Source organism: Mercenaria mercenaria, chromosome 3 (assembly GCF_021730395.1).
Source record: "Mercenaria mercenaria strain notata chromosome 3, MADL_Memer_1, whole genome shotgun sequence".
NCBI classification, from domain to species: domain Eukaryota; kingdom Metazoa; phylum Mollusca; class Bivalvia; order Venerida; family Veneridae; genus Mercenaria; species Mercenaria mercenaria.
Window position 1 is genome coordinate 56,502,249 of NC_069363.1, and position 12,829 is coordinate 56,515,077.

At 37.7% G+C, this 12,829-nt stretch overlaps 1 protein-coding gene across 3 annotated transcripts in view; it reads right to left on the reverse strand.

Annotated features, from left to right (window-relative positions):
* Positions 1-12,829, reverse strand: part of LOC123524655 (protein zyg-11 homolog B-like) — an 87,123-nt gene that overhangs the window by 57,867 nt on the left and 16,427 nt on the right. For all 3 annotated transcript variants that reach the window (XR_008370240.1, XR_008370241.1, XM_053538636.1), the window contains exon 2: positions 5,245-6,162. Coding sequence is in view for 1 of the 3 variants with exons in the window: in XM_053538636.1 (XP_053394611.1) it covers positions 5,245-6,143 (899 nt within the window). In the remaining 2 variants the exon portion in view is untranslated. The remainder of the gene's footprint in view (positions 1-5,244; positions 6,163-12,829) is intronic.

A 12,829-nucleotide genomic window follows, 5' to 3' on the forward strand; every position in this document is an offset into this window, starting at 1 on the left:
AAAATAGCGTGCGACGTACGATAAAAGATGCGATTTTTTAAAGCAGAGTTTGAAAGGCCATAGAATTTTGGCGCATAAATTATAAATTTATTGTGACGGTAAAATTCTGTCGGCCGTGAGGTGAGCGGATACGGTGTCTGTATGTTTGCATTCAAGTTGCGTACTTTGGGGTATCATATGCTTACCAGTTTGTGTTAACTGGATAGTAAAAGGTTTTGCCCTAGTACTTGGCAATTCCTAGTGTTGCGTGTGTTGCGTATGTTGCGTTGCTCTCAGTGGTGTCACTTTGCCTTGCCTTGCCTTTCATTGACTCGTGTTGCGGTTTCGCTCATTCTCGGTGAAACCCGAAATGGGTGGAATGGTAGCTCGACGTTCAATTGAAATTGTTGTGTGTTTGCATTTGAGTGATACCTGTTATAAAGTGCAAAGTGTCTTGTGTTGCTTTGCCTTTGAGTGACACCTGTTACAAAGTACAAAGTGTCTTGTAGTGATGAAACAATGATCGAGTTAAATCGAATAATCGTCGCCGGCAGCCGCAGGTCGCCGACTATCGATGTTGGAGTTCTGAAATCGATGTCGCTAGCGCTTTTCGCGCAATTGATCCCTTTCCGTTCATTCCATATATCCGTTATTTTCATACATTTCGTTAATTAAACTGCAAGGGACGTCACTCTCACACGTTAAAATGGCAGAAAAAAGGTGTCCAGGAAAAGTTTGGTCGACTGTGTGGGCTTATTTTGGCTTCGAAAAAACAAAACAAGGACCACCTATTAAAGAATACCTCAACATGCAATCTGTTATTTGCAAACTCTGCCGAAAATCATATGTGAACAAAGGTATCTTTTCGTACCCAAACTATTCGAACCCTTCGTAATTCGTATGGACTTTGTGAATTATTAAACAATGATCCCGATGTGCCTCTCTGTGTCTGTCAATTTGTCAACCTTATTTTGAAATAGTCTTGAACTGCTTGTTTTATATTTATCTTATCAAGCCAACGAGATTGAAATTAAATTAACCAATTTTATACTTATAGAAATTTATAGTTAAAAGTAAAAATGCATTCCCTAAATACATTAAATGTATTCACCATGATCACTTGACACTTGTTATTGGTTTAATTTACTTGTCAAGAAAAGTATTTACCGGTACTAGTACAATTTTAATAAACATCCCTAGTCCCAAGTAATGATAAAAGCATAGTATATTTGTTTTATGAAATTATCTGAAATGTATTGACAGTATTGCCTAAGTGGAATCTATAATAAGAGTATAATTATAGGTAAGTCTGAATGCTTTTACTTTCGATTATATAATCGATTGTGAATCGAAATAGCTGTTCAGATTCGATTCGATTATCGATTTTGTTTTGAAACCGATTTTACAACACTAGTGTCTTGCGTTACTTTGCGTTGTTTGAGTGATACTTGTTACAAAGTACAAAGTGTCTTGCATTGCTTTGCCTTGTGGTCCGTTGTGTTATATTGCCTCGCTTTACATTGGCTAGGGTTGTGCATTTGACCGCATCCCGGTGACACCCGGGCTGGGTTGGATTCACAATTCGAAGTTCGATGGATTGCGCAGTTGCGTTGTTTTTGCAAGCCTTGGGTTGGTGCGTCTGTTCTCCTCTCGGTCGACAGATTTTGCTGTGCTTTTAACGACTCTACACGGTGAGACCCTTGTTGAGTCATGAGCGGCCGATCAACTCCCAATATTGTCAATATACTTTTACTGAATTTAATTAAATTATTACAAAATGTATCATGCGTATGTTTAACTATCGTTGTAAGTATCAATGCATATTCTTGATGAATAAAGAGTGTTGTATGAGATAATTGGTTTTTATTTTGAGTAATGAAATAAATGAAGCTGCTATTGTGCAGACAAGGTCAAAATAGCTAATTCTGGCCCTTTCAGGGGCCATAACTCTGAAACCCATAATGGGATCTGTCTAGTTCAAGAAAGGAACTAAGATCTTATGGTGACACAAGTTTTGTGCAAGTTTGGTTAAAATCAAATCATAAATAAAACTGCTATTGTGCAGACAAGGTCAAAATAGCTATTTTTGGCCCTTTCAGGGGCCATAACTCTGGAACCCATAATGGGATCTGGCCAGTTCAAGAAAGGAACCGACATCTTATGGTGATACAAGTTGTGTGCAAGTTTGGTTAAAATAAAATCAATAATGAAACCACTATCATGCAGACAAGAAATTGTTGACGCACGCACGCACGGACGACGGACAACGGACATAGGGTGATCACAAAAGCTCACCTTGTCACTATGCTACAGGTGAGCTAAAAAGGTTACTTCCCTTTGACTCTAAGCCAATCAGAATGAGATATAGTGAAAATACATCAAAATTCACCTTAAATTCTAGGTAAAAGGGGACACAATTCAAGAAAAATTGGTGTCAGAGTTATGCACCTTGTGTCACATGATGTGGGTGATGAGGTGGAACATCTTTTTTAAGTCTGAATCAAATCTATTCAGTAGTAACTCAGATATAGTGAAAATACATCAAAATTAACCTTAAATTCTAAGTAAAAAGGGGCATAATTCATGAAAAATTTGTGACAGAGTTATGCACCTTGTGTCACATGATGTGGGTGATTAGGTGGAACATCTATTTTAAGTTTGAATCAAATCCATTTTGTAATAACTGAGATATAGTGAAAAAACATCAAAATCAACCTTAAATTTAAAGTAAAAGGGGACATAATTCATAAAAAATTTATGTCAGAGTTAAGCACCATATGTCACATGATCTGGGTGATGAGGTGGAACAACTATTTTAAGTCTGAATCAAATCCATTTAGTAATATCTGAGATATAGTGAAAATACAACAAAATTAACCTTAAATTCTAAGTAAAAGGGGACATAATTCATGAAAACTTGGTGTCAGAGTTATGCACCTTGTGTCACATGATGTGGGCACATGATGTGGGTGATGAGGTGGAACATCTATTTTAAGTTTGAATCAAATCCATTCAGTAGTAACTGAGATATAGTGAAAATACATCAAAATCAACCTTAAATTCTAAGTAAAAAGGGGCATAATTCATAAAAAATTGGTGTCAGAGTTATGCACCTTGTGTCACATGATGTGGGTGATGAGGTGGAACATCTGTTTTAAGTTTGAATCAAATCCATTTAGTAATAACTGAGATATAGTGAAAATACAACAAAATTAACCTTAAATTCTAAGTAAAAGGGGACATAATTCATGAAAACTTGGTGTCAGAGTTATGCACCTTGTGTCACATGATGTGGGTGATAAGGTGGAACATGTATTTTAAGTTTGAATCAAATCCATTTGGTAATAACTGAGATAATAGATTTCGGGACGCAACGGGACGCGACAAAACTGACTCCTATATACCCCCCTCAAACATGTTTGGTGGGGGTATAATAACTCTGGAATCTACGATTGGATCTGATTTGTCATGGAATCTAAGATTTATTGTTGCTGAAGATATTTTGGAAGTTTGTATCAAATAAAACCATAAATGAAGTCTCTATATGGCTGCAAAAGCCAAAATAGCCAATTTTGGACCTTTAAGGGGCCATAACTCTGGAACCCATGATGGAATTTGGCCAGTTCAAGAAAGGAACCAAGACCTTGTGGTGATATAAGTTGTGTGCAAGTTTGGTAAAATCAAATCATAAATGAAGCTGCTATTGTGCAGACAAGGTCAAAATAGCTAATTTTGGCCCTTTCAGGGGCCATAACTCTGAAACCCATAATGGGATCTGGCCAGTTCAAGAAAGGAACCGAGATCTTATGGTGATACAAGTTGCGTGCAAGTTTGGTTAAAATAAAATCATAAATGAAACCACTATTGTGCAGACAAGAAATTGTTTGACGCACGGACGGACGCACGGACGTACAGACGACGGACGAAGGGTGATCACAAAAGCTCACCTTGTCACTATGTGACAGGTGAGCTAAAAATGAATTGTTGTATAATAACATACAATTTTCAGCCTTCTTTGTTTAATAGGAAAATGAACTGGGGTCGTGTTAGAATTTTTCATAAAAATTTTTCCCTATGTATATGCCTTTAAGTACAAACCGATGGGTTTAAGTGCCAAAAGTAACTGCTTTCTGGTTTCATATGTTTTTACGATCTGGCTCTTGTCCCTCAATTAACAATAATAAACTGAAACTGCTATTTTATTTTTATGCTCATTGCCTTTAAATTTAGCACCACAATAAAGGAGAAAGAGTATGTAAAAGCACCGATGGGAAAAGTGTGTAGTAACAAAGGAATATTTCTTATTGATTCCTCCACAAATTGAATGACATTTTCTGCAGGCTGCAATTACTTTGTTTCAGTTTCTGGGGAGCTAGTAATATTGTGATATTAAAATGGTAAAAGGTTGACGAATTGTAAACTTCCTACTCCAAGCAAAAAATCCTACAACACAGACATAACATCTTAAGACCAAGAGCTGCTAGGAGGACAGAGAGCTTGTCTTTTAAAAAATGTATAACAAACATTTTTTTTACATTTCTCACACTAACCTATACCTCTTACAAAATAAAATACAAGTAAATGACTGTAAAGAATTTTTCAAAAAAATGTGGGGATTGTATGACAGGTACAAAGAATCCAGTAGGGAAATGTGGACAAGAAATATTAAGAAACTATATTTAGCTGAGTAAGTGTAAGAAAAAAATATTGCTAGTTGAATGGAGGATGTGTGTTAGTCTGAGAAATATAACAAGAGCTGTCAGTGGACAGCGCGCTCGACTATTCTCAGTGCTTGATTGTATAATATAAGCAATGAGTAAAACTTTAACATTACAATAAGCATATTCTAAGTCGAAAAGGGGCCATAATTCAGTCAAAATGCTTGATAGAGTTGCCTCCTCCTTTTTACAGACTGGGGTCATGGTGGTAAACAAGTATGCAAAATATGAAAGCAATATCTCAACGGACTTTGAAAATATTTGGGGTGGTACGCAAACTTTAACATTTATTCTAAGTCGAAAAGGGGCCATAATTCAGTCAAAATGCTTAATAGAGTTGCCTCCTCCTGTTTACAGATTGGGGTCATGATGGTAAACTAGTATGCAAAATATAATAGCAATATCTCAATGGAGTTTGAAAATATTTGGGGTGGTTAGCAAACTTTAACATTTGTGTAAAGCTAACGCTTACGTCGACGCCAGGGCGAGTAGGATAGCTCCCCTATTCTTCGAATAGTCGAGCTAAAAAGGATCAACGATGACTTACAGTAGCACCTCCTCTGTTGCTCCATCTTTTCCCGACATGTCAAGAGATGTTAGGTGAGGTAGACAAGCAGAACGAGACAACAGGTCGAAAATTTTGAACTTTGGCGATGGATTTGTCGAGAGAATAGTTTGTACACTTGAGTCATCAGACACATCTAGATGCACAAGTTTCGTGAGTTCACACAGCACAGGTACCATATCACAAGTCTGCGCCGCTCGAAGACAGTACATTGATAAATATCTTAACCTATCTTTGCATTTTCGTAAAGCTGATATATCGTCTATATGAGTGTCAGAGATATCCAGATTTTCAAGCTTTGGCAGATCCTCGGCGATTATTTCCAAGCCATGTTTGTTGAACTGTGTTCGACTTACGTTCAGACTGACTAAGTTACGCAGCTTGGACAGCGATACCATAACACAGAATTTTGTCGTACTGTTCAGAAAGGTGCTATTGCTAACATTGAGTGAGCGTAAATTCGTCAGAGTCCATTCTCCGAGACAACCTATCACATCGTTTATTGTAACACTTTTCAAACCAGTTATTTCAAGGTCAGAAATCTTATGCTGTTTCAACGTCCGTAAACCTTTGGTACTCAATTGTGCATCACGTATACAAACCTGTCTAAGATTCATAACATTTGGATCAAATAGTGTCAGAGTCTCATCTGTCAGTTTCCCTTTTTCGCACAGAGTTTCCAAAAGTTTCTCCGACAGATGGTGTTGGAAATACATATCTTGCTCCTTGAACATAAGCTTGGGATCGCCAAGCTCCGTTATTCCTGGTTCGCATAGCTGGCTCAAATTGTCACAGATGAAGTCAATACAGCAGTTATGGAGACTGACTGGTGTGTCGTACATGGTGTCAAACTCGTGCAACTCCTCAATGACCTCCCTCATTCATACCAGCCCTGAGTAACTAAAACAGAAGAAAAAAAACACTAAAATTTATATTACAACTTCTTGTTTTCCAGTTTAATATCTTATAAACAGTGCAAAAAAAACCTGATACTTTCCATATATGTGCACGTAGACCTTCTCTGCATTCATCTTTTGTTTTGTTGTGTTTAACGCGACAACAACATAATTTGGGTCATATGGCGACTTTCCAGCTTTGATGGTGGAGGAAGACCCAAGGTGCCCCTCCGTGCATCATTTCATAATGGGCGGGCATGCAGGTAGAACCGCCGACCTGGATGGCTTCCTCATATGAAGAATTCAACGCCCGTGTGAGACTTGGACACACATCTGCGAGGGGCAAGTGATTTGAAGTCAGCGACATTAACCATTCGGCCATGGAGGCCCCTTCTTTGCTTTCAAACAGGTAAATTAAATGCTGAAGTTGAATTTGTTCCAACATGTAAAGCATTCAAGGCAAAAATACTAAAAGAGACAGGACTGATGGTATGCTCTTAAACTTTCTTTCAACCCTGCCAAGACAATTATTGCACTGAAGCCAAATATATTTCTGTATTGAAACAGGTTATAAAATATATATGACTTTACCAGCAGGGTACATGGGAAAATCAAAACAAAGTAAAATACACAATATTTTTTCCAGTGCAAATTGCAGCCACTTTGATCTATGTTTGTTTGTTTCTTAAAACTGCAACTGCATTTTTGAAAACTTTGTCCTCAATAAAGATGTAATAATAAATCAAATTATCCTTACTTAGCAACTGAAGTGCTCAGAGAGTATGCATTAATAGTAAATTTATCTATTCAGTTACTTTTATCAATAGTTCCCTAAACAATATTTTCGATAGTCTACAGAAAAACATGTTTTTGCTTACACAATATTACCTTAAATATTTTTTTTCGTGTATTTTCCTCATCCTTTTTTGTTGTATTAATTTATATCTGTAGCAACTAATTTATTATGGCCTTGTATCCAATTTCTTTATGTACATGTTACAGAAAACACAAAATTTATCTAAAGAATAAATACTTAACACTACCAGTAATATCTTAACTCCATTTTTTTACATTTTATTGCTCACTACGTAATATCCTAATTTTGAAAAATTTTGGCATAAATCTGGAAATACGTTAATGTACACTGTAAAAATCAAGAAAACTATAGCATAAGTGAATAAGAAGTTCTTTAATCAAATAAAAGAATTACCTTTTCAAAATGAAACAATTCTTCTTTTTCTGAACGTTACACTGCCTTGCTACATGTAATGACAGTAGCACAAAGCATTAAAGCAAACAGATATTGATCTGAATGTATTTGTGAGAGATTTCCTGACAGAAATAGTTATCACATTTTACAAAGTTTTACACATCTTTCTAAACATTCTTCACACTAAAAGACAATCCTGTATTAAACTGCGCATTGTGATACAAGTACAGTACCAGTCTCCAAAGGTCAACATGATGACAGGTCAAAGGTCAGCATGGTGGCACTATGTAGCACACATGTATATATATTTGTATTGGAAACAAATGACACAGTTTAGGAGTTTAAAAACAACCAGTAATTTCAGTAAATGATTGTCTGTCTAAACCAAAGTCTATTAAATAGTATTTGTTTCTCTCTCCCTCAGTAACAAGATCTTTTCAACACCTCCAGTAGAGGACCCAGAATGACATGGCAATTTCCATGCTACCAGATATCCTCTGTATGAGATTTCAGTGGCATTTGGCTATAACAGAAATTATTTTTCATAACATCCGGAAAATGCCGAATTTGCATTTATAAGGAGAATACGTAAACAAACGGATATTTCCGACTGTCATTACAGGTCTATTACCTTAACCTTTACCCTGCTAAATTCCTAAAATGGACTGGTCCATCATTCAATTTAAGCAATACCATTTATTATTTGAAGGGGTGTTGACTGAAAATTTACCGACTGAATAGCAAACAGTGCAGACCATGATCAGCCTGCATGTATCTTGGTCTGCACTGGTCGCAAGGGCAAAATAACAACCAGCCCAAAAGTTATAACCTAAACTTTATAAAGAAACACAAAATTCTAGTTTTAGAAACAATGACCTTGGCCTCATCATAGCAAACAAACAAAGCTGTCTCAACTATTCAAAAGTCTTGTCACAAAAAAGATATCTGAAAGAGTATACTGAAATAAACAAGTAGAAAACAAGGGCAACAACTCTGCTTAAATGTAAAGAAGAGTCATAGAAATTTCCTCTCAAATGATGCTAAATGCAATACCAACTAATATAAACAAGAGGACCATGATGGTCCTGAATCGCTCACCTGTTCCCGCATGACCCAGTTTTGAGTATGACGTCGTTTTTTCTATTATTTGACAAAGTGATCTAGTTTTTGAGCTCATGTGACCCAGTTTTGAGCTTGATCTAGATATCATCAAGATAAAAATTCTGACCAATTTTCATGAAGATCCATTGAAAAATATGGCCTCTAGAGAGGTCAAAAGATTTTTCAAATTTTAGACCTAATGACCTAGTTTTTGACCGCAGTTGACCCAGTTTCAAACTTGACCTAGGTATCATCAAGATGAACATTCAGACCAACTTTCATACAGATCCCATGAAAAGTATGGCCTCTAGAGAGGTCACAAGGTTTTTTATTTTCGACCTACTGACCTAGTTTTTGATGGCACGTGACCCAGTTTCAAACTTGACCTAGATATCACCAAGGTGAACATTCTGACCAATTTTCATGAAGATCCATTCAAGGGTATGGCCTCTAGAGAGGTCACAAGGTTTTTCGATCTTAAGACCTACTGACCTAGTTTTTGATCGCAGTCGACCCAGTTTCAAACCTGACCTATATATCATCAAGATAAACATTCAGACCAACTTTCATACAGATCCCATAAAAAATATGACCTCTAGAGAGGTCAAAAGGTTTTTTCATTATTTGACCTACTGACCTACTTTTTGATGACATGTGACCCACTTTCGAACTTGACCTAGGTATCATCAAGATGAACATTCTGAACAATTTTTATGAAGATCAATTCACAAGTATGGCCTCTAGAGAGGTCACAAGGTTTTTCTATTTTTATACCTACTGACCTAGTTTTTGACCGCACGTGATCCAGTTTCGAACTTGACCTAGATATCATCAAGGTGAACATTCTGACCAACTTTCATAAAGATCCCATGAAAAATGTGACCTCTAGAGTGGTCACAAGCAAAAGTTTGCGCACAGACGGACGGAAGGACGCACGGACGGACGACGGATGCTGCGCGATCACAAAAGCTCACCTTTTCACTTTGTGACAGGTGAGCTAAAAATCAAACAAGAGGCTTCCACAGAAACAAGAGGACCATGATGGTCCTGAATCGCTCACCTGTCTCCACATGACCCAATTTTTATGAAGATCCATTGAAAAAATATGGCTTCTAGAGAGGTCAAAAGATTTTTCTATTATCTGACCTAATGACCTTGTTTTTGAAGGCACATGACCCAGTTTTGAACTTGACCTAGATATTATCAAGGTGAACATTCTCACCAATTTTCATGAACATCTCATGAAGAGTATGGCCTCTAGAGATGTCACAAGGTTTTTCTATTTTTATACCTACTGACCTAGTTTTGACCACACGTGACCCAGTTCAAACTTTATCTAGATATCATCAAGGTGAACATTCAGAAAAATTTTCATGAAGATCCATTGAAAAATAGGGCCTCTAGAGTGGTCAAAAGGTTTTTCTATTTTTAGACCTACTGACCTAGTTTTTGACCGCAGTTGACCCAGTTTTGAACTTGACCTAGATATCATCAAGATGAAGACCAACTTTCATACAGATCCCATGAAAAATATGGCCTCTAGAGAGGTCACAAGGTTTTTTTATTATTTGACTTACTGACCTAGTTTTTGACGGCAAGTGACCCAGTTTTGAACTTGACCTAGATATCATCAAGGTGAACATTCTGACCAATTTTCATACAGATCCATTGAAAAGTATGGCCTCTAGAGAGGTCACAAGGTTTTTCTATTTTTAGATATACTGACCTAGTTTTTAAGTGCAGTTGACCCAGTTTCAAACTTGACCTAGATATCATCAAGATGAACATTCAGACTAACTTTCATACAGATCCCATGAAAAATATGGCCTCTAGAGAGGTCACAAGGTTTTTCTATTATCTGACCTACTGACCTAGTTTTTGATGGCACGTGACCCAGTTTCGAACTTGACCTAGATATCATCAAGGTGAACATTCTGACCAATTTTCATGAAGATCCATTGAAAAGTACGGCCTCTAGAGAGGTCACAAGGTTTTTCTATTTTTAGACCTACTGACCTAGTTTTTGACCTCAGTTGACCCAGTTTGGAACTTGACCTAGATATCATCAAGATGAATATTCAGACCAATTTTCATACAGATCCCATGAAAAATACGGCCTCCAGAGAGGTCACAAGGTTTTTCTATTATTTGACCTACTGACCTCGTTTTCGACCGCACGTGACCCAGTTTCGAACTTGACCTAGATACCATCAAGATGAACATTCAGACCAACTTTCATAAAGATCCCATAAAAATGTGACCTCTAGAGTGGTCACAAGCAAAAGTTTACGGACGGACGGACGACAGACGCCACACGATCACAAAAGCTTACCTTGTCACTTTGTGACAGGTGAGCTAAAAACTACAGAAGACTCAGCAAATGCCAGTTCATGTGAAGTTTTTTTTTTATTTTTAGCCCTGGCAGCCCGACCAGAACCTGAAAGAGATCTGTACAAGGATATGTACAAGGATACCACAGACAAAATCGTGAAGATCGATCCTGTGCTTTTCTGACTGATCAGACCACGTTACTTACACACTTTCTCCACACTTTCTCCCAGATTGTAAAATTATATTCTTTACAATGACAAACTGTTGGATGTTAATATATATATATATATGTTTCTAAATTCAAATAATTCAAATAATAAATGCATAAAATTTAAATGCTGTGCATTGAAATTCCCCATGAATCCCAAAACCTTTAAACCTGCTGGCAGCAAGTGATTTTGCTTTTGCGACCAGTGCAGATGCACATCTATGCAGGCTGATCATGGTCTGCACTGTTCGCTATTCAGTCAGTAAATTTTTTTATTTTTTTTTTCTGTTTTCAGCTCTGGCAGCCCTTAATAGGGATCAAGGAGAATCACCTGAACAGACTAAAACAGGGACCATACCAGGATGCTATCAACCAAGTTTGGTGAAATTCTGGCCTGTAGTTTCAGAGGAGAAGATAATCAATTATGACGACAGGTGATGGCCTCATCTGCCTATACTAACAGCTCATTCTGAACTTTTTAGTTAGGTAAGCTAAAAACCAAAATTCAGGGGAAACATTAGAGCTCGTTGAACACGAAATGCCCCCCTTGATGCATTCAGTAACTGTACAAGGAACAGAAATTATTTGCTCACTCACTCACTGTAAACAAAAGTTCTACTGTTCTGGTTCAATGTGACTTTGACCTATTGACCTTAAAATCAACAGTGGTCATCTGCTGGTCATAATCAACCTCCCTATTAACTTTCGTGATCCTAGGCCCAAGCATTCTAAAGGTATTGTCCAGAAAGGGTTTAACTGTTCCCGGTCAGTGTGACCTTGACCTTTGGCATACTGACCTCAAAATCTATAGCGGTCATCTACTGGTCATGATCAACCTCACTATCAAGTTTCATGATCCTAGGCCCAAGCATTCTCAAGTAACTGTCTGGAAACAGTTTAAATGTTCCAGTAACCTTGACCTTTGACCTACTGACCTCAAAATAAATAGAGGTCATCTGCTGGTCATAATGAACCTCTCTATCATCTTTCATGACCCTTGGCCCAAGCATTCTCGAGTTATTGTCCAGAAACCGTTTAACTGTTCCTGGCCAATGTGATGTTGAACTTTGATCTAATGACCTCAAAATCAAAAGGGGTCATCTGCTGGCCATGACCAATCTTCTTATCAATTTTCATGATCCTAGGCCCAAGCGTTCTTGAGTTACCGCCCGGAAACCGTTTTACTGTTCCCGGTCACTGTGACCTTGACCTTTGACCTACTGATCTCAAAATCAATAGGGGTCATCTGCTGGTGATGACCAACCTCCCTATCAACTTTCACGATCCTAGGCCCAAGCAATCTTGAGTTATCATCCGGAAACCGTTTAACTGTTCCTGGTCAGTGACCTTGATCTTTGACATACTGACCTCAAAATCAATAGGGGTCATCTGCTGGTCATGACCAACCTCCCTATCAACAGGGTTCTCGGAAACGCCGAAATCAGCATCCCTGTACGCATAATTGGTCCCGGTATACGCATGTTTATTGCAGCTTGGGAGTCCCCAGACGCACGTTTCTGCAGTGAGACGCAATAAAAATTAATTGATTAGGTAAATCTGCGAATACACAAGGTTTGACTCGAGAGCAAAACATGTGGGCGGAGTTACTCGCTTGTCACCGATAGCCGCATATAGTCAATCAGCGCAAAGAACTAAAAATACACAGAATGGCAACTGGGGATAATCCTGTGTCATCTCATGTTAGAGCGTTATCTTATTTCAAAGCGTTTGCCGACTTGATCAATCATGATCAAATCAACAGACGCTTACTGAAGTATAAAATTGGCGGTACGCCCGGCACGTAATAAACCCAATCGAGTC